The following is a 23,396-nucleotide window of genomic DNA, read 5'->3' on the forward strand; positions in this document are numbered from 1 at the left end:
ATATCAAGAAGCAGATTAAACAGCATGATCATTACATGGGTGGACCATGTGCTGGGGACAATACGAAGCCAATCTAAAATGTTCAGTTTTGAACACAATTCAATGCCATAGATGTCTCAAGTTTTGAGGGAAGACGCAGTTGGCATGCTGACTGCAGGAACGTCCACCAGAGCAGTGACTGCAGGAACGGCCACCAGAGCAGTGACTACAGGAACGTCCACCAGAGCAGTGACTACAGGAACGTCCACCAGCGCTGTGACTGCAGGAACGTCCACCAGAGCAGTGACTGCAGGAACGTCCACCAGAGCAGTGACTGCAGGAACGGCCACCAGAGCAGTGACTACAGGAACGTCCACCAGAGCAGTGACTACAGGAACGTCCACCAGAGCAGTGACTACAGGAACGTCCACCAGAGCTGTGACTACAGGAACGTCCACCAGAGCAGTGACTACAGGAACGTCCACCAGAGCAGTGACTGCAGGAACGGCCACCAGAGCAGTGACTACAGGAACGTCCAGCAGAGCAGTGACTACAGGAACGTCCACCAGAGCTGTGACTGCAGGAACGTCCACCAGAGCAGTGACTACAGGAACGTCCACCAGAGCAGTGACTACAGGAACGTCCACCAGAGCAGTGACTACAGGAACGTCCACCAGAGCTGTGACTGCAGGAACGTCCACCAGAGCAGTGACTACAGGAACGTCCACCAGAGCTGTGACTGCAGGAACGTCCACCAGAGCTGTTGCCAGATAATGAAATGTTCATTTCTCTACCATAATTTGCTTCCGAGGTTGTTTTAGTTAGTTTGGTAATACGTCCAACCGGCCTCAAAACAGCAGGCCACGTGTAACCACGCCAGCCCAGGACCTCCACATCCAACTTGTTAACCTCCAGGATCGTCTGAGACCAGCCACCCAGACAGCTGATGAAACTGTGGGTTTTCACAACCCGAAGAATCTCTGCACAAACTGTCAGAAATTGTCTCAGGGAAGCTCATCTGTGTGCTTGTTGTCCTCACCAGGGTCTTGACCTGACTGCAGTTCGGTGTCGTAACCGACTTCAGTGGGGAAAGTGCTCACCTTCGATGGCCACTGGCACGCTGGAGAAGTGTGCTCTTCACGGATGAATCCCGGTACCGGGTAGATGGCAGACTGGCTTTGTGTGGGTTAGTGGTTTCCTAACATCAACATTGTGTTAAGAGTTTCCCATGGTGGTGGTGGGGTTATTGGTATGGGAAGGCATAAGCTATGGACAATAAACACATTTAGCATTTTATCGAAGGCAATTTGAATGCCCAGAGATACCGTGATGAGATCTTGAGGCCCATTGTCGTGCCATTCATCCGCCGCCATCACCTCATGTTTCAGCATGATAATACACGGCCCCATGTCGCAAGGATCTGTACACAATTCCTGGTAGCTGAAAATGTCCCAGTTCTTCCATGGCCTGCATACTCACCAGACATGTCACCCATTGAGCATGTTTGGGATGCTCTGGATCGACGTGTACGACAGCGTGTTCCAGTTCCCTCCAATATCCAGCAACTTCGCCCAGCCATTGAGAAGAGTGGGACAACATTCCGCAGGCCACAATCAAAAGCCTTGTCAACTACGTAACTATATGCAAAGGAGGTGTCGCCTCCACCCTTATCCGACATCCTAGACCCACTGCAATTTGCATACCACCCCAAAGGATCCACAGATGATGCAATCGCCATCGAGCTGCCCTATCCTACCTGGACAAGAGGAATACCTATGTAAGAATGCTGTTCATTGACTATACGTAGTTCAGCCTTCAACAACATAGTACCATCCAAGCTCATCACTAAGCTCGGGGCCCTGGGTCTGAACCCTGCCCTGTGCAACTGGGTCCTGGACTTCCTGATGGGCCGACCCCAGGTGGTGAAGGTAGGCAAATACACCTTTGTGGTTTCGTGCTCAGCCCCCTCCTGTACTCAATCATCAAGTTTGCAGACAACACAACAGCGGTAGGCCAACAATTACCAACAATTATGTGACAGCCTACAGGAAGGAGGTGAGGGCCCTGGCAGAGTGGTGCAGGAAGATAACCTCTCTCTCTCAACGTCAACAAAGCAAAGGAGCTGATCATGGACTTCAGGAGAAAGCAGATGGAGCATGCCCCCAACCACATCGTATGTGCTGCAGTGTAGAGGTTGAAGCCTCTACACTACAGGGAAAAGGGCTATTTTAGGCTTAAGGGTTAGGTTTAGGGTTACAATTAGGGTTAAGGTTATAAGTTAGCGTTAGAGGTTAGGGTTAGAAGTTAGGGTAAGATTTAGGGTCTGGTTTGGGGTTACGGTTAAGGTTAGATTAAGGGTTAGGGTTAGCTATAGAGTTAGGGAAAATAGGATTTTGAATGGGAATCAATTGTTCGGTCCCCACAACTATAGTAAAATAAATATGTGTGTGCGTGTGTGTGTGTGTGTGTGTGTGTTTGTGTAATTGGGGGTCCAAGCTTGAGATGTAAAATTCTAGGCTGAGATATAGGGAGGGAGGTGTGGGATATAGGGTTCTAGACTGGGATATAGGGTTCTAGACTGGGATATAGCGTTCTAGACTGGGATATAGGGTTCTAGACTGGGATGTAGAGTTCTAGGCTGGGATGTAGAGTTCTAAGCTGGGATGTAGGGTTCTAGACTGGGATGTAGAGTTCTAGGCTGGGATGTAGAGTTCTAAGCTGGGATGTAGAGTTCTAGGCTGGGATGTAATGTTCTAGGCTGGGATGTAGGGCTCTAGACTGGGATGTAGGGTTCTAGACTGGGATGTAGGGTTTTAGGCTGGGATGTAGGGCTCTAGACTGGGATGTAGGGTTCTAGACTGGGATGTAGGGTTCTAGACTGGGATGTAGGGTTCTAGGCTGGGATGTAGGGTTCTAGACTGGGATGTAATGTTCTAGGCTGGGATGTAGGGTTCTAGACTGGGATGTAGGGTTCTAGGCTGGGATGTAATGTTCTAGGCTGGGATGTAGGGTTCTAGACTGGGATGTAGGGTTCTAGGCTGGGATGTAATGTTCTAGGCTGGGATGTAGGGTTCTAGGCTGGGATATAGAGTTCTAAGCTGGGATGTGATGTTCTAGGCTGGGACGTACGACACAGTATAAAGGAAATAGTCTGTTTAATGTAGGATGTGTTCTCCGGTGAGATGTAGAAGGCCATCAACCAGAAATAGAAAAGGAGAGCAGAGGATGGAGGGATGGAGAGACAGAGAGAGGGAGGGAGGGAGGGAGGTGTGAAGAGACAGGATGACAGACGGTGCGGGAACAGAGGAGGAATGAGACAGGGCTAAAGAGGGAGGGAGGGAGGGAGGGAGGGAGGGAGGGAGGGAGGGAGGGAGGGAGAGCAAGAGAGGGAGGGAGGGAGGGAGGTGCGGGAGGAGAGAGGAGAATAGACACAGTAATAGCAAAGAAACAGACTTCCACTGAGGATACTGCCCACATCATCGTCAAACTGTAGAACTTTTAGCAGCCAATGAAGCCCTTCTATTGTTTTGTCTTCTCACTGACACCCACACAACAATATGATTCCCTCTAGTGACTCCTACTACTAACTACCTCTAGTGACTCCTACTTCTAACTACCTCTAACTACCTCTAATGACTCATACTACTAACTACCTCTAGTGACCACTACTACTAACTACCTCTAACTACCTCTAGTGACTCCTACTACTAACTACCTCTAATGACTCCTACTACTAACTACCTCTAACTACCTCTAGTGACTCCTACTACTAACTACCTCTAATGACTCCTACTACTAACTACCTCTAGTGACTCCTACTACTAACTACCTCTAACTACCTCTAGTGACTCCTACTACTAACTACCTCTAACTACCTCTAATGACTCCTACTACTAACTACCTCTAGTGACTCCTACTACTAACTACCTCTAATGACTCCTACTACTAACTACCTCTAACTACCTCTAATGACTCCTACTACTAACTACCTCTAATGACTCCTACTACTAACTACCTCTAGTGACTCCTACTACTAACTACCTCTAACTACCTCTAGTGACTCCTACTACTAACTACCTCTAGTGACTCCTACTACTAACTACCTCTAACTACCTCTAGTGACTCCTACTACTAACTACCTCTAATGACTCCTACTACTAACTACCTCTAACTACCTCTAATGACTCCTACTACTAACTACCTCTAATGACTCCTACTACTAACTACCTCTAACTACCTCTAATGACTCCTACTACTAACTACCTCTAGTGACTCCTACTACTAACTACCTCTAATGACTCCTACTACTAACTACCTCTAATGACTCCTACTACTAACTACCTCTAACTACCTCTAATGACTCCTACTACTAACTACCTCTAACTACCTCTAGTGACTCATCTCTTTTACGAATGACCTCTGATAATCCCGGAGTGTACCAGGCATTCAGTCTACCTTAACCCTTGTAGTTTCTTGAAGAGAGTATGATTATCTAGAATAGTATTGAAGACATCTGCAAAAGTGTTGAAAGCTCTATCAGGTTCAGGCATAGCTGAGATACAATCAACATCCCTAAAATAAAGATCATGCAAAAAAAAGCCTGTTGCTCTTTGTGATGACACACGGCTTAGATTTTTATATTCTCACATCTCTAACACAAACACCTGGGCAATGGCCACTAATGTCTTGGGGTGAAGAGACCAGTAGAAACATATTTCTCTGGTGTATTTGTTAAAATAAGATCAATCAGAGTTGACTTTGAAGGATCGTTAGGGTTGTGCCGTGTAGACTTAGTCACCAGCTGGGTTAGGTTTAGATCATTACACATGTCTTTTAGAATGTCTGAAGCCTGCATTTTCCCAATCGTAATTTATGTCACCCAGGATAATAACTTCTGATTTAATAAAACAAGACAACAAACTAGTTAACTAGGGAGGACAGTAGACCCTTATAACAGTTAAAGGATAATTTTTTTCCCCCAGACAAAGGCTTAAAGATATACATTTTTGGCCAAGGGAAATAGATTTCAGTAATGAGACTGAAAGATAAGTTCCGGATTTTTGATTACTATGTTACGTGGAGTCTATGAGACCAGTCTGAAGCAGTATGATGGTTATACAGCATCTGTGGTTATATTAAGTGGGACAAGTGTGGTGCTACACTCTTAGATACAAAAGTGTTATCTAGAACCTAAAAGGGTACCTTCGGCTGTCCTCATAGGAAAAGCTTTTAAAGAACCCTTTTTTTTGTTCCAGGTAAAAGCCTTTTTGGGTTCCATCTAGATCCCCTTCCAAAGAGAGTTCAACATGGAACCCAAAAGGATTCTACCTGGAACCAAACGGGTTCTATCTGAATCCAAAAATGGTTATCCTATGGGGACAGCCGAAGAAAACTTTTGAAACCCTTTTTTCTAAGTGGTGGGGTGAGCTGGGCTGGGGTGAGCTGGGTTGGGGTGGGGTGAAATGGGCTGAGCTGGGTTGGGGTGGGCTGGAGGGCAGACCTACTAGGTCTCAGTACTAAGGGATGCACTAGAAAAAGCAGTCAGGACCAAATTGAGACCATGCTAGCATGTTGACAGATTTGTTTACATGTCAGGAGAATAACCCAGATCATATTTCTGTGGTCACAACATATGCTTAATGGGATTACATCACCACCACATACAGGGCTCGCTAACCACAAACACAAACATACTGCTCTAGAAAAGGGGGGCAGTATTGAGTAGCTTGGATGAAAAACATGCCCAAAGTAAAATGCCTGCTACTCAGGCCCAAAAGCTAGAATATGCATATAATTAGTAGATTTGGATAGAAAACACTCTGAAGTTTCTAAAACTGTTTCAATGATGTCTGTGAGTATAACAGAACTCATATGGCAGGCAAAAACCTGAGAAAAACATCCAACCAGGAAGTGGGAAATCTGAGGTTTGTAGATTTTCAAGTGATTGCCTATCCAGTATACAGTGTCTGTGGCGTCATATTGCACTTTCTAATGCTTCCACTAGATGTCAACAGTCTTTAGAACCTTGTTTCAGGCTTCTACTGTGAATGGGAAGAGAATAAGAGCTGATTCAGTCATGTGTCTGGAAAATTGGCATAAGCTCAAACATGCATGCGGCCGTGAGAGCGAGCTGCCTTTCCTTTCAATTCTAAAGACAAAGGAATTGTCCGGTTGGAATATTATTGAACATTTATGATAAAAACATCCTAAAGATTGATTCTATACATCGTTTGACATGTTTCTACGAACTATAATAGAACAATTTTGAATTTTCGTCTGGACTAATCTCGCGCGCTCAGTGAATTTGGAGTGCTGGACTAAACGCGCAAACAAAATGGAGGTATTTGGACATAAAGATGAACTTATCGAACAAAACGAGCATTTATTGTGGAAATGGGATTCCTGGGAGTGCATTCCGATTAAGATCATCAAAGGTGAATGTTTATAACACTATTTCTGACTTCTGTTGACTCCAAAATGGCGTATCTGTATGGCTTGTTTTGATGTCTGAGTGCTGTACTCAGATTATTGCAAAGTTTTCTTTCGCCGTAAAGCTTTTTTGAAATCTGACACAGCGGTTGCATTTAAGGAGAGTTTATCTATAATTCTGTGCATAACACTTGTATCTTTTATCAAAGTTTATGATGAGTATTTCTGTAAATTGATGTGCTCATTCACCGGAGGTTTTGGAGGCAAAACATTTCTGAACATTACACGCCAATGTAAAATGGGGTTTTTGGATATAAATATGAACTTTATCGAGCAAAACATACATGTATTGTGTAACATGAAGTCCTATGAGTGCCATCTGATGAAGATCATCAAAGGTTAGTGATGAATTTTAGCTGTTTTTCTGGTTTTTGTGACACCTCTCCTTGCTTGTAAAATGGCTGTGTGGTTTTTCTTGTCTAGGTGCTTTCCTAACATAATCTAATGCTATGCTTTCGCCGTAAAGCCTGTTTTAAATCGGACACTGTGGTTGGATTAACAAGAAGATTATCTTTAAAATGGTGTATAATACTTGTATGTGTGAGAAATTTGAATTATGAGATTTTTGTTGTTTTGAATTTGGCGCTCTGCTATTTCACTGGCTGTTGGCGGGGTGGGATGCTAGCATCCCATATTTCCCAGAGAGGTTTTAACCACACTGGTGGAGTTGCTGAGAGCTGTCTGACATGACACCATGCTATACAGCATCTATCACTGGTGGAGTTACTGAGAGCTGGATGACATCACACCATGCTATATAGCATCTATCACTGGTGGAGTTGCTGAGAGCTGGATGACGTGACAACATGCTATATAGCATCTATCACTGGTGGAGTTGCTGAGAGCTGGATGACGTGACAACATGCTATATAGCATCTATCACTGGTGGAGTTGCTGAGAGCTGGATGACGTGACAACATGCTATACAGCATCTATCACTGGTGGAGTTGTTGAGAGCTGGATGACATCACAACATGCTCTAGTGTGACAGGATGACGCTGACAGATAAGGGCAACATCTTACTAGTTCTAACCCAACTTTGCTATATAGTGACTTTCATTATGTTTACAATGACTTTTTACTGGGATCGGACGGCAGCTTCTCAGGAACTCGAAAGGTGGCGTTGTTAGATTTTTTCATAAATAACAACTGGTGTGCTGCTTCATATGTGAAGGAAATCTCAAGCTTTTTCTCACCATATATAGAATACCTCATGGTAAACTGCAGACCCTTTAATCTACCTGATATAGAATACCTCATGGTAAACTGCAGACCCTTTAATCTACCTGATATAGACCCTTTAATCTACCTGATATAGAATACCTCATGGTAAACTGTAGATCCTTTAATCTACCTGATATAGACCCTATAATCTACCTGATATAGAATACCTCATGGTAAACTTTAGACCCTTTAATCTACCAAGAGGGTTCTCATCTGTAATTATCACGGCTGTCTACATTCCTCCCACAAGCCAACACCACTTTGGCACTCAACGAACTCTCTGGAGCCATAAACAAACACGAAACCGCTCACCCAGAGGCAGCGTTTCAGGTGGGCGGAGACTTTAACGCTGTGAGACATAAAACCGTCCTACCTCACTTCCTGTCTCCTGCGCCACTAGGGGCGCTACAACTCTACACCACTTTTATTCTACCCACGAGGCACTGCTTCGTCCTCCCTTAATAAGCAAATCTGACCATGACTACCTTCTTCTTCTTCTTCCTAATTACAAACAAAAGCTCAAACAGGAAGTACCAGTGATGCGCTGAAATATGGAAGTGGTCTGACGAAGCAGACTCGAGGCTACAAGACTGTTTTGCTAGTACAGACTGGGATATGTTCCTGGATTCATCCGATAACATTGAGGAGTTCCCCACCACCGCCACGCGCTTCATCAATAAGTGCATAGATAGATGTCGTCCCCACAGCGACTATAAGAAAGTATCCAAACCAAAAACCCTGGATTACAGGCAACAGATGTGCTGAGCTAAAGTCTACAGACGTAGACGCGTACAAGAAATCCCACTACGACCCCAAGCAAGACATCAAAACCTTCAAAAGGACAATATAGGAGGAAGGTGGAATTCTGTTACACCGGCTACTACACTAGTCGTATGTGGCAGGGATTGCAGACGATAACGGATCACAAAGGGAAACCCAACCATGAGATGCTCCAAAACCAGCTAAATGCCTTTTATGCTCGCTTTAAGGAATATTACACTGTGCCTTACGTGAAAGCCCCTGACTGTGTGATCTCGCTCTCCGTGGCCGATATGAGAAAAACGTTTAAACAGGTTAACAGATAGCACGTGTCTTCACAGACATTTTCAATCTCTCCTGGTCCCAGTCTGTAATCCTAACATGTTTCAAGCCATTGTTCCTGTTCCCAAGAGTTCCAAGGTAACCTGACTAAATTATTATCGCCCTGGAGCACTCCAATATGTAATGATGAAGTGTTTTAAAAGGCTGGTCATGACACTAATCAACACCATTATCCCAGACACACTCCAATTTGAAAAAAACAACACAATAGATCCACAGATGATGCAATCTCACTGCCAATTCCCACCTGGACAAGAAGGCAAATAACTATGTGAGAATGCTGTTCATTGACTACAGTTCAGCATTCAACACTATAGTCCCCTCAAAAGCTCATCACTAAATTAAAGATCCTGAGACTAAACAACTCTCTCTGCAACTGGATCATCTGACTGGCCGGCCCCAGGTGGTGAGGGTAGGCAACAACACCTCCACAATGCCGACCCTCACCAAGGGGCTCCTCAGGAGTGTGTGCTTAGTCCCCTCCTCTACTGCTTACGTAAATACAACCCATATTTCTGTTTATTTTTCATTTTTCCTTTTTGCACTTACATTTCAGTCATTTAGCGGAGGCTTTTATCCAGAGTGACTGACAGTAGTGTGTGCAGACACATTTTCTGTACTTTTCCATACTGGTTCCACGTGGGAATCAAACCCACAACCCTGACATTACAAGAACCATGCTATACCACCTGAGCCACATGATTACAAGACTGTATATAGCCATAACATGACATTTAAAATGACTCTATTCCTTTGAAACTTTTGTGAGTGTAATATTTACTGTTCATTTCTGATAGTTTATTTCACTTTTGTTTATTATCTATTTCACTTGCTTTGGCAATGTAAACATACGTTTCCCATGCCAATAAAGTCCTTTGAATTTAATTTAGAGAGACGGAGAGATGAGAGAGAGATGCTAGGATGAGGACGAGAGGAAGGGGCTGGCTCTGGGAATGTCTAACGAAAGCAATGTTACTGCACACTAACAGGGGGCAAAGTTGGCTGGCTACCCAGACTCCTTGCTCCGGCCAAACGTTATGCTACGCCGACGGACATTAGTTTCTTCTCTCCGCAATGGGTCTGGATCTGATCCGTCCCTTATGGTTTCTAAACCGTCTGATTGGTCCCAGAAACCGTGGTGTTTGTCCAACAGCCAGAACACACTTGGGTATAGCAGTGTTTTTGAAAATTCGTCATTGGCTTTGATACTCTGATTGGTTAGAAATCATCCAATCACTGATGACTTTGTTTTGTACAACATCCCTCTTTTTGACGTCACCACAAGCGACTTTGACGATGTCAGTCTCAGACTGAAGAACGTAGCGAACATGGAGCAGAGGGACAATTCAGTTTGAGTCGTCAGGCAAGGGGTTAAACACAGCACAAGGCCATCAGGCAAGGAGTTAACCACAGCACGGAGGGCCGTCAGGCAAGGGGTTAACCACAGCACGGAGGGCCGTCAGGCAAGGGGTTAACCACAGCACGGAGGGCCGTCAGACAAGGGGTTAACCACAGCACGGAGGCCGTCAGGCAAGGGGTTAACCACAGCACGGAGGCCGTCAGGCAAGGAGTTAACCACAGCACGGAGGCCGTCAGGCAAGGGGTTAACCACAGCACGGAGGCCATCAGGCAAGGGGTTAACCACAGCACGGAGGGCCGTCAGGCAAGGAGTTAACCACAGCACGGAGGCCGTCAGGCAAGGACTTAACCACAGCACGGAGGGCCGTCAGGCAAGGGGTTAACCACAGCACGGAGGGGGTTAACCACAGCACAGAGGCATTTCATAACTGTCATTCAAATGTCTGTTTTAAGTGCTCATGGTCGTACACATCATGTGGGTATGCCGGTAGTGGATGGATATGCTGTACTGTGTTTTAAAACTTGTTTATATAACAGTATCTTTAAGCGTTTCAAAGGCTTTTCTGGTAGCTGTGCTTCTAGATACAGAAATGATATACTCGATATATAACATTGCTTATGCTGTCCAGTGTTTTTAGACTACACTACTTCAGCACACAACCATTGTTTTAGTCCTCGTTGAAATTACTTAGTGGCTGAGGTGCTTTGTACTCATAGACATAGCGTTTTAATCATTGACATAGCGTTTTAATCGTAGACATAGCGTTTTAATCATTGACATAGTGTTTTAATCATTGACATAGTGTTTTAATCATAGACATAGTGTTTTAATAATTGACATAGTGTTGTAATCATAGACATAGTGTTTTAATCGTAGACATAGCGTTTTAATCATAGACATAGTGTTTTAATCGTAGAAATAGCGTTTTAATCATTGACACTGTGTTTTAATCATTGACACTGTGTTTTAATCATAGACATAGCGTTTTAATCATTGACATAGCGTTTTAATCATTGACACTGTGTTTTAATCATAGACATAGCGTTTTAATCATTGACATAGCGTTTTAATCATTGACATAGCGTTTTAATCATTGACATAGCGTTTTAATCATTGACATAGCGTTTTAATCATTGACACTGTGTTTTAATCATTGACACTGTGTTTTAATCATAGACATAGCGTTTTAATCATTGACATAGCGTTTTAATCATTGACATAGCGTTTTAATCATTGACATAGCGTTTTAATCATTGACATAGCGTTTTAATCATTGACACTGCGTTTTAATCGTAGACATTGTGTAAGTGACCTAATTCTAATTCATACATGTCATGCACTGCATCATATGGGATTATCATAGCCTTCAGTGTTACAAAACATGCACCTCTTTAACACTTGCTGGGTTTGACACACAACCCCCCCCCCCTCACACACACACACACACACACACACACACACACACACACACACACACACACACACACACACACACACACACACACACACACACACACACACACACACACAGAGTGAGAGAGCCCGGAGGAAGGTGTGAAGTGTGACTCACCTTCTGTGGGTGATGTTTTGAGTCGTTGACAGAGCCCATCCGTGTCCCCGTAGTCCTCTTGGATTTTAACCACCGCCTCGCTGCCTCTCAGCTCCATGAGGTCTCGTAGCTCCATGACCGAGACCCCAAAGCCCCCCTCGTGGTTACTGCTGACATCATTTCCTTGGTTCTTAGCGTAATAATCACTGTTCGTCAGGTCCCCCATGATGACTGGACTAGCTGCTCGGTATCTTAACGAGTCGTGTAGGTTGAGAGAAAAGAGAGATTCTCAAAATGAAGAAAGGGAAAGAGAGAGAGAGAGAAGGAGAGAGAGAGAGAGAGAGAGAGAGAGAGAGAGAGGAATGACACTGGAATGTGCCCGGCGATACCGGAGGAACCAAACTGATAGATCTCTAGGTCAGAGAGAGAGAGAAAGAGCCTGCGATGCTGCAGCACCCGCGGACTGACTAGAGGGTGCAACATCTAAATCCTCGGTTTGAGGTACGGACAGTTCCCTTAAGTGAGCGACGTGGAGAAAATACCGTATAACCACATGACCATCCAGGAGAACACTAAGAGAAGCAAGTTAGACCAGCGAGAGGAGCGTAGTACCGTCCACAAGATAATAACATCCCTTCTGTTCTTAGTGCGTTTCTTTTCATGGCAGCAATCAGGAGCCGCTCCAGAGGTTATGTTCCCATTCTGCAGCTTCTTCTAGCTTATCTCTTCTTTCTCTGGCTGCAAACTGTCTACATGGTGGTCCTCTCCATTACTCCTTCTGAGAGAGAGAGAGAGAGAGAGAGAGAGAGGGGGGAGAGAGGGACAGGGGGGAGAGAGAGAGAGGAGGGAGAGAGAGGAGAGAGAGGGAGAGAGAGATAGAAAGAGAGAGGGTGAGAGAGCGGAGGGGGAGAGAGGGAGCGAGAGAGGGAGGGGAGAGAAAGAGAGAGAGAGAGGGAGAGAGAGAGAGAGAGAGAGGGAGAGAGAGAGAGAGAGAGAGAGAGAGGGGAGAGAGAGAGGGAGAGAGAGAGGGAGAGAGAGAGAGAGAGAGAGGGGAGAGAGAGGGAGTGAGAGAGGGGAGAGAGAGGGAGCGAGAGAGAGAGAGAGAGAGAGAGAGAGAGGGGGAGAGAGAGGGAGCGAGAGAGAGAGAGAGAGAGAGAGAGCGAGAGAGAGAAGGTGAAAAACAGGCTGGGCGGTAGCTCGGTGAGTCTATATCAGCGACTGTGGTAAAGAGCAGAACAGAGCGACCGTACCGGTGATGAATGAGGAGAGTAAGAGCCCAGGCTGTGTGCGCTGCTGAGCCGCATTGTGTGTGCAAGAGAGAGGAGGACAGAGCGGAGGGAGGGAGGCTGCCACTGCAGTGGGAGCAGTGAGTGATTGAGCAAGCGCGGGAGGTTCTGAGCGCTCTGACGCCAGCACACACCACAGCAGAGCAGAGAGAGAGAGCAGAAGGGCTCAGCTACAGAGCAGAGTGAAGAGAGAGCAGAAGGGTTTTTAGCTGCAGAGAGAGAGAGAGCAGAAGGGTTCAGCTACAGAACAGAGAGGGAGAGAGAGAGCAGAGGGCTCAGCTACAGAGCAGAGAGAGAGAGAGAGGGCTCAGTTACAGAGCAGAGAGAGAGAGGGCTCAGCTACAGAGCAGAGAGAGAGAGGGGAGAGGGCTCAGCTACAGAGCAGAGGGAGAGAGAGCAGAGGGCTCAGCTACAGAGCAGAGGGAGAGAGAGAGAGAGAGCAGAGGGCTCAGCTACAGAGCAGAGAGAGAGAGCAGAGGGCTGTTACAGAACAGAGAGAGAGAGAGCAGAGGGCTCAGTTACAGAGCAGAGAGAGAGAGAGCAGAGGGCTCAGTTACAGAGCAGAGAGAGAGAGAGCAGAGGGCTCAGCTACAGAGCAGAGGGAGAGAGAGAGAGAGAGCAGAGGGCTCAGCTACAGAGCAGAGAGCAGAGGGCTGTTACAGAGCAGAGAGAGAGAGCAGAGGGCTGTTACAGAGCAGCGAGAGAGCAGGGGGCTGCTACAGAGCAGAGAGAGTGCAGAACGGCTCAGCTACAGAGCAGAGAGAGTGCAGAACGGCTCAGCTACAGAGCAGAGAGAGAGTGCAGAACGGCTCAGCTACAGAGCAGAGAGAGCGCAGAACGGCTCAGCTACAGAGCAGAGAGAGAGCAGAACGGCACAGCTACAGAGCAGAGAGAGAGTGCAGAACGGCTCAGCTACAGAGCAGAGAGAGTGCAGAACGGCTCAGCTACAGAGCAGAGCCGTTCTGGTACTTCCTGTATATAGCTCCACATTGATCTGGTACTGGTACTCCCTGTATATAGCTCCACATTGATCTGGTACTGGTACTCCCTGTATATAGCTCCACATTGATCTGGTACTCCCTGTATATAGCTCCACATTGATCTGGTACTTCCTGTATATAGCTCCACATTGATCTGGTACTTCCTGTATATAGCTCCACATTGATCTGGTACTTCCTGTATATAGCTCCATTCATGGGTATTTTATTCCTCTTGTGTTACTATTAAACTCTGCATCGTTGGGAAGGACGTCACTGTAAAGTCTACACCCATATGACAAATAAAATTGTATTTTATATTTTTACTGTCTCCACTATTTCTACCATCATTGAATCTACAATCTCTCCTGTTGTTACTGTCTCTTCTACCTCCTGTATCTCTCCTGTCTCTCTTCTACCTCCTATATCTCTCCTGTCTTTCTCTTCTACCTCCTATATCCCTCCTGTTTGTCTCTTCTACCTCCTATATCTCTCCTGTCTGTCTCTTCTACCTCCTATATCCCTCCTGTCTTTACTGTCTCTTCTACCTCCTATATCCCTCCTGTCTTTACTGTCTCTTCTACCTCCTATATCTCTCCTGTCTGTCTCTTCTACCTCCTATATCTCTCCTGTCTTTACTGTCTTTTCTACCTCCTATATCTCTCCTGTCTGTCTCTTCTACCTCCTATATCTCTCCTGTCTTTACTGTCTTTTCTACCTCCTATATCTCTCCTGTCTGTCTTTTCTACCTCCTATATCCCTCCTGTCTTCTCTTCTACCTCCTATATCCCTCCTGTCTTCTCTTCTACCTCCTATATCGCTCCTGTCTGTCTCTTCTACCTCCTATATCCCTCCTGTCTTTACTGTCTCTTCTACCTCCTATATCCCTCCTGTCTCTCTTCTACCTCCTATATCTCCCCTGTCTGTCTCTTCTACCTCCTATATCTCTCCTGTCTTTACTGTCTCTACTACCTCGCATCTCTCCTGTCTGTCTCTTCCTCCTATATCTCTCCTGTCTGTCTCTACCTCCTATATCTCTCCTGTCTTTACTGTCTCTTCTACCTCCTATATCTCTCCTGTCTTCACTGTCTCTTCTACCTCCTATATCTCTCCTGTCTTTACTGTCTCTTCTACCTCCTATATCTCTCCTGTCTTTCTCTTCTACCTCCTATATCTCTCCTGTCTTTACTGTCTCTACTACCTCACATCTCTCCAGTCTTTACTGTCTCTTTTATCTCCTATATCCCTCCTGTCTTTACTGTCTCTACCTCCTATATCTCTCCTGTCTTTACTGTCCCTTCTACCTCGCATCTCTCCTGTCTGTCTCTACCTCCTGTATCCCTCCTGTCTTTACTGTCTCTTTTATCTCCTATATCTCTCCTGTCTGTCACTTCTACCTCCTATATCTCTCCTGTCTTTACTGTCTCTTCTACCTCCTATATCCCTCCTGTCTTTACTGTCTCTTCTACCTCCTATATCTCTCCTGTCTTTACTGTCTCTACTACCTCGCATCTCTCCTGTCTGTCCCTTCTACCTCCTATATCTCTCCTGTCTTTACTGTCTCTTCTACCTCCTATATCTCTCCTGTCTTTCTCTTCTACCTCCTATATCTCTCCTGTCTTTACTGTCTCTACTACCTCCTATATCCCTCCTGTCTTTCTCTTCTACCTCCTATATCTCCCCTGTCTGTCTCTTCTACCTCCTATATCTCTCCTGTCTTTACTGTCTCTACTACCTCGCATCTCTCCTGTCTGTCTCTTCCTCCTATATCTCTCCTGTCTGTCTCTACCTCCTATATCTCTCCTGTCTTTACTGTCTCTTCTACCTCCTATATCTCTCCTGTCTTCACTGTCTCTTCTACCTCCTATATCTCTCCTGTCTTTACTGTCTCTTCTACCTCCTATATCTCTCCTGTCTTTCTCTTCTACCTCCTATATCTCTCCTGTCTTTACTGTCTCTACTACCTCACATCTCTCCAGTCTTTACTGTCTCTTTTATCTCCTATATCCCTCCTGTCTTTACTGTCTCTACCTCCTATATCTCTCCTGTCTTTACTGTCCCTTCTACCTCGCATCTCTCCTGTCTGTCTCTACCTCCTGTATCCCTCCTGTCTTTACTGTCTCTTTTATCTCCTATATCCCTCCTGTCTTTACTGTCTCTACCTCCTATATCTCTCCTGTTGTTACTGTCTCTTCTATCTCCTATATCCCTCCTGTCTTTACTGTCTCTTCTACCTCCTATATCCCTCCTGTCTGTCTCTTCTACCTCCTATATCTCTCCTGTCTTTACTGTCTCTTCTACCTCCTATATCCCTCCTGTCTTTACTGTCTCTTCTACCTCCTATATCTCTCCTGTCTTTACTGTCTCTACTACCTCGCATCTCTCCTGTCTGTCCCTTCTTCCTCCTATATCTCTCCTGTCTTTACTGTCTCTTCTACCTCCTATATCTCTCCTGTCTTTCTCTTCTACCTCCTATATCTCTCCTGTCTTTACTGTCTCTACTACCTCACATCTCTCCTGTCTTTACTGTCTCTACTACCTCACATCTCTCCTGTCTTTACTGTCTCTTCTACCTCCTATATCCCTCCTGTCTGTCTCTACCTCCTACATCTCTCCTGTCTTTACTGTCTCTTCTACCTCCTATATCCCTCCAGTCTTTACTGTCTTTTCTACCTCCTATATCCCTCCAGTCTTTACTGTCTCTTTTATCTCCTATATCCCTCCTGTCTTTACTGTCTCTACCTCCTATATCTCTCCTGTCTTTACTGTCCCTTCTACCTCGCATCTCTCCTGTCTGTCTCTACCTCCTGTATCCCTCCTGTCTTTACTGTCTCTTTTATCTCCTATATCCCTCCTGTCTGTACTGTCTCTACCTCCTATATCTCTCCTGTTGTTACTGTCTCTTCTATCTCCTATATCCCTCCTGTCTTTACTGTCTCTTCTACCTCCTATATCTCTCCTGTCTGTCACTTCTACCTCCTATATCTCTCCTGTCTTTACTGTCTCTTCTACCTCCTATATCCCTCCTGTCTTTACTGTCTCTTCTACCTCCTATATCTCTCCTGTCTTTACTGTCTCTACTACCTCGCATCTCTCCTGTCTGTCCCTTCTTCCTCCTATATCTCTCCTGTCTTTACTGTCTCTTCTACCTCCTATATCCCTCCTGTCTGTCTCTACCTCCTATATCTCTCCTGTCTTTACTGTCTCTTCTATCTCCTGTATCTTTCAGTCAGTAACAAGCAAAACCATCAGTTTTCCTGTAACGCTCTGTTCACATCTTTCCAAGAAAGAGCCGCTGTACCGAGTCATGGCTAAATCAGGACGCGGCTCGTAAATATTAACGGCAGGCAGAGTAGAAAGACATTCACACACAGCTTCTCAAATCCAAGCCACCACTGAGCATGCTCACACAGTGTCTCCACACACTCCCTGTCTCCTCACGACACGGCGTGTGGGTAAAAGCTCAGCACTGTGCTACAGGAACACTGTAATGAACGCGAGGGGAGACAGAGAGATGGTTTCAAGCGCAGGGCGCAGTAGGTGTTTATTTGTAAAGGACCACAGGAGGAGGCAGGTAGCTGGGTCCAGGGGCAGGCAGAAGGTCATACACAGGGGGGTCCAAAAAGGCAACAGTACAGGCAGGGAAAAGGCTAATAACGTAGTCCGGGAGATCAGGCAATAGGTTGATAACAGGAAATCCGATAGGCTAAAGTACAGGCAGGGAATAGGCAAAAGGTGTCGTTCGTGAGGCAGGCAAAACCTATCAAACACGGGAGGAGTAAATCACGGGGAAACACTGAATGGAAGTGTTAATCAAAACAAACAATACCTCACAGTGATGGGGTGCAAAGAACTGAACTAAATAGTGTGTGATAATGACATACAGGTGTATGAACAGGTGATCAGAATTCAGGTGATTGGGATCTGGAGAGTGAGCTACGTTCAGAGGATATAGATGTTTGAGAGTGTGAGTCGGAAGCAGACGTTACAAACACGGTAAATACGGCAGATTAAACAGACGATGGGGATAGGTGGTATTAACACTAATGTTAGCTGGAGGGGAAACCAGCAGATAAACAAGTGGTATAAACACTAATGTTAGCTGGAGGGGAGACCAGCAGATAAACAGGTGGTATCAACACTAAGGATGAGTAGGTACAGCATGGTGCTGTATGGATCAGTAGGTACAGCATGGTGCTGTATAGATCAGTAGGTACAGCATGGTGCTGTATGGATCAGTAGGTACAGCATGGTGCTGTATGGATCAGTAGGTACAGGCTGGTGCTGTATGGATCAGTAGGTACAGGCTGGTGCTGTATGGATCAGTAGGTACAGGCTGGGGCTGTATGGATCAGTAGGTACAGCATGGTGCTGTATGGATCAGTAGGTACAGCATGGTGCTGTATGGATCAGTAGGTTCAGCATGGTGCTGTATGAATCAGTATGTACAGCACCATGCTGTATGGATCAGTAGGTACAGCATGGTGCTGTATGGATCAGTAGGTACAGCATGGTGCTGTATGAATCAGTAGGTACAGCAAGGTGCTGTGTGGATCAGTAGGTACAGCATGGTGCTGTATGGATCAGTAGGTACAGCATGGTGCTGTATGGATCAGTAGGTACAGCATGGTGCTGTATAGATCAGTAGGTACAGCATGGTGCTGTATAGATCAGTAGGTACAACATGGTGCTGTATGAATCAGTAGGTACAGCATGGTGCTGTATGGAACAGTAGGTACAGCATGGTGCTCTATGGATGAGTAGTTACAGCATGGTGCTGTATGGATCAGTCAGTACAGCATGGTACTGTATGGATCGGGATGTACAGCATGGTGCTGTATGGATCAGTACGTACAGCATGCTGCTGTATGGATCAGTAGGTACAGCATGGTGCTATATAGATCAGTAGGTACAGCATGGTGCTGTATGGATCAGTAGGTACAGCATGGTGCTGTATGGATCAGTAGGTACAGCATGGTGCTGTATAGATCAGTAGGTACAGCATGGTGCTGTATAGATCAGTAGGTACAACATGGTGCTGTATGAATCAGTAGGTACAGCATGGTGCTGTATGGATCAGTAGGTACAGCATGGTGCTGTATGGATCAGTAGGTACAGCATGGTGCTGTATGGATCAGTCAGTACAGCATGGTACTGTATGGATCGGGATGTACAGCATGGTGCTGTATGGATCAGAAGGTACAGCATGCTGCTGTATGGATCAGTAGGGACAGCATGGTGCTGTATGGATCAGTAGGTACAGGCTGGTGCTGTATGGATCAGTAGTTACAGCATGGTGCTCTATGGATCAGTAGGTACAGCATGGTGCTGTATGGATCAGTAGGTACAGGCTGGGGCTGTATGGATCAGTAGGTACAGCATGGTGCTGTATGGATCAGTAGGTACAGGCTGGTGCTGTATGGACCAGTAGGTACAGCTTGGTGCTGTATGGATCAATAGGTACAGCATGGTGCTGTATGGATCAGTAGGTACAGCATGGTGCTGTATGGATCAGTAGGTACAGAATGGTGCTGTATGGATCAGTAGGTACAGCATGGTGCTGTATAGATCAGTAGGTACAGCATGGTGCTGTGTGGATCAGTGGGTACAGCATGGTGCTGTATGGATCGGTAGGTACAGCATGGTGCTGTATGGATCAGTAGGTATAGCATGGTGCTGTATGGATCGGTAGGTACAGCATGGTGCTGTATGGATCAGAAGGTACAGCGTGGTACTGTATTGATCAGTAGGTACAGCATGGTGCTGTATGGATCAGTAGGTACAGAATGGTGCTGTATGGATCAGTAGGTACAGCATGGTGCTGTATAGATCAGTAGGTACAGCATGGTGCTGTGTGGATCAGTAGGTACAGCATGGTGCTGTATGGATCGGTAGGTACAGCATGCTGCTGTATGGATCAGTAGGGACAGCATGGTGCTGTATGGATCAGTAGGTACAGGCTGGTGCTGTATGGATCAGTAGTTACATTATGATGCTGTATGGATCAGTAGGTACAGCATGGTGCTGTATGGATCAGTAGGTACAGCATGGTGCTGTATGGATCAGTAGGTACAGCATGGTGCTGTATGGATCAGTCAGTACAGCATGGTACTGTATGGATCGGGATGTACAGCATGGTGCTGTATGGATCAGAAGGTACAGCATGCTGCTGTATGGATCAGTAGGGACAGCATGGTGCTGTATGGATCAGTAGGTACAGGCTGGTGCTGTATGGATCAGTAGTTACAGCATGGTGCTGTATGGATCAGTAGGTACAGCATGGTGCTGTATGGATCAGTAGGTACAGGCTGGGGCTGTATGGATCAGTAGGTACAGCATGGTGCTGTATGGATCAGTAGGTACAGGCTGGTGCTGTATGGACCAGTAGGTACAGCTTGGTGCTGTATGGATCAATAGGTACAGCATGGTGCTGTATGGATCAGTAGGTACAGCATGGTGCTGTATGGATCAGTAGGTACAGAATGGTGCTCTATGGATCAGTAGGTACAGCATGGTGTTGTATAGATCAGTAGGTACAGCATGGTGCTGTGTGGATCAGTGGGTACAGCATGGTGCTGTATGGATCGGTAGGTACAGCATGGTGCTGTATGGATCAGTAGGTATAGCATGGTGCTGTATGGATCGGTAGGTACAGCATGGTGCTGTATGGATCAGAAGGTACAGCGTGGTACTGTATTGATCAGTAGGTACAGCATGGTGCTGTATGGATCAGTAGGTACAGAATGGTGCTGTATGGATCAGTAGGTACAGCATGGTGCTGTATAGATCAGTAGGTACAGCATGGTGCTGTGTGGATCAGTAGGTACAGCATGGTGCTGTATGGATCGGTAGGTACAGCATGCTGCTGTATGGATCAGTAGGGACAGCATGGTGCTGTATGGATCAGTAGGTACAGGCTGGTGCTGTATGGATCAGTAGTTACATTATGATGCTGTATGGATCAGTAGGTACAGCATGGTGCTGTATGGATAAGTAGGTACAGCATGGTGCTGTATGGATCAGTAGGTACAGGCTGGGGCTGTATGGATCAGTAGGTACAGCATGGTGCTCTATGGATCAGTAGGTACAGCATGGTGCTGTATGGATCAGTCAGTACAGCATGGTACTGTATGGATCGGGATGTACAGCATGGTGCTGTATGGATCAGTAGGTACAGCATGGTGCTGTATGGATCAGTAGGTACAGCATGGTGCTGTATAGATCGGTAGGTACAGCATGGTGCTGTATGGATCAGTAGGTACAGCATGGTGCTGTATGGATCGGTAGGTACAGCATGGTGCTGTATGGATCAGAAGGTACAGCATGGTACTGTATTGATCAGTAGGTACAGCATGGTGCTGTATGGATCAGTAGGTACAGAATGGTGCTGTATGGATCAGTAGGTACAGCATGGTGCTGTATAGATCAGTAGGTACAGCATGGTGCTGTGTGGATCAGTGGGTACAGCATGGTGCTGTATGGATCGGTAGGTACAGCATGGTGCTGTATGGATCAGTAGGTACAGCATGGTGCTGTATGGATCGGTAGGTACAGCATGGTGCTGTATGGATCAGAAGGTACAGCGTGGTACTGTATGAATCAGTATGTACAGCACCATGCTGTATGGATCAGTAGGTACAGCATGGTGCTGTATGGATCAGTAGGTACAGCATGGTGCTGTATGAATCAATAGGTACAGCAAGGTGCTGTGTGGATCAGTAGGTACAGCATGGTGCTGTATAGATCAGTAGGTACAGCATGGTGCTTGCAAGACCAGGGTTGAGGGTTTAATTCCAGCAAAAAATGTGTAAAATGATTTGGATGAACGCGTCTGTGAAATAGCATATATTCTATAAAGGGAGGAAGTTGATTTCATATCCTCTCTCTCTGGTACCACCAGGAGCTGTTTTAATTATCATTTATTATGAGATTATTATTTGTCTCGTTATTAAACTGTATTTACTATTGTTGTGAAATTTTAAAACAGGAATGAACATTTTCACACACGCACACACACACACACACACACACACACACACACACACACACACACACACACACACACACACACACACACACACACACACACACACACACACACACACACACACACACACACCTACCTACCTCCTCTCCTCTCCTCATGACCCTGGCCCATCAATCCTAATCAATGTAGGTGCCAGAATTACAGTCCGTGCAAGCTGTGCCACGGCTGTCAAATAAAAGTGAAGAAATGTCTCTCCAGGAAGACTGATCAAGAGGCTGCAGCAAGCAGGGGGGAGATTACACAGGTAATTCACAGGTAACGCTATTAATAATCCATTGCACAGATGGCTTTGTGTGGAGACGGCTGCCTGGGCTGCGGATGTCGTTGACACCACAGTTCAACTCAAGAACCAAGAGCTCCTCCGGAATTAGTGTTTCGTATCTAATGCTGGGACTTTATAAAGCCTAAAGTCAGCCAATCAGACCAAGAAGAACAACCTATCCACCTGTCAGTGGATCCAAAGACAAATACTAGAAGTCAATGTCTTGTTCGTGGATCGTTGTCTCAGAATGTATTTTCCAGATAGGCGGAAGGTGATTTAAGAAGAGTTGTTATATGCTGCTGTCTCTGAGCTGCATATCTATATTAATAATGTGTGTGTTTCTATTCTTTTTTTTTTTCTCGTCCATTTTTATTTGGAGATCAGTTTAATTTCATTTTAATTTTCAGACCTGATTTTTTTTTTTTTTTGTATTTATTTATTTTCAGTTGTATAAAAATATTTATGTTTCGTTTTATTTAACTGACTTTCAGTTTTAGTGTAAGGGACAGAATGAATGGGTGACCCAGGCTATGAGACATGCGTGATGTAGAATTAGAGGTTCACCTATGTTATTGTCTGAATTCTTATTAGAGGCCATGAGTAACTTGGTCAAAATTGAATGTCACCGATTGGCCTATAGAGGGCACTGTTCTAAGCAGTCTCACCTAAACCCTCATATCAGTCACCCTGTTTGACCTAGATACTTGGAACTGTGTATTTAGGTGTCTTTCCTCATGCTGAACACATTTGTCTCAAGGATCCATAAGGTCTGTCAGGATAGATTTTCCTCCATCTTGAAATTATTGGAAAAACTTTTTTTGAAAAACTCAAAATAACAGCAAATTGAGGATTTCGGTCTACCGTACATCTCTTTTAACTTAGTTTGAGGATAGCTAAGGGATTGGTTAATTAAGAGATGGCTAAGTTGTTGATGAGTCAGGAAATGTGATTTTACATATCCGTTTAAAATCAATTTTTATGAAATTTTTCTTGTAAAAAAGCGATAATATTCCGACCGGGAAAGCGTGTATACGTACAAAGAGAGAGAAAATAAAAGCATGGGATCCCCTCGTGCACGAGCCTGAGTTTCATAGTACTGTGACTGGCCACTATCCAAACGCG

The 23,396-nt window shown here is 45.4% G+C and overlaps 1 protein-coding gene across 10 annotated transcripts in view; it reads right to left on the reverse strand.

Moving 5' to 3' along the window:
- The window catches only part of LOC106566233 (plasma membrane calcium-transporting ATPase 2), a 294,986-nt gene that overhangs the window by 161,917 nt on the left and 109,673 nt on the right, over nucleotides 1-23,396 (reverse strand). For all 10 annotated transcript variants that reach the window (XM_045691977.2, XM_014134115.3, XM_045691982.2 and 7 more), the window contains exon 2: nucleotides 11,724-12,480. In XM_045691977.2, the coding sequence (XP_045547933.1) occupies nucleotides 11,724-11,928 (205 nt within the window). In that variant the 5' untranslated portion in view covers nucleotides 11,929-12,480. The remainder of the gene's footprint in view (nucleotides 1-11,723; nucleotides 12,481-23,396) is intronic.

This window comes from Salmo salar, chromosome 12 (genome assembly GCF_965601325.2).
Source record: "Salmo salar chromosome 12, fSalSal1, whole genome shotgun sequence".
NCBI lineage: Eukaryota > Metazoa > Chordata > Actinopteri > Salmoniformes > Salmonidae > Salmo > Salmo salar.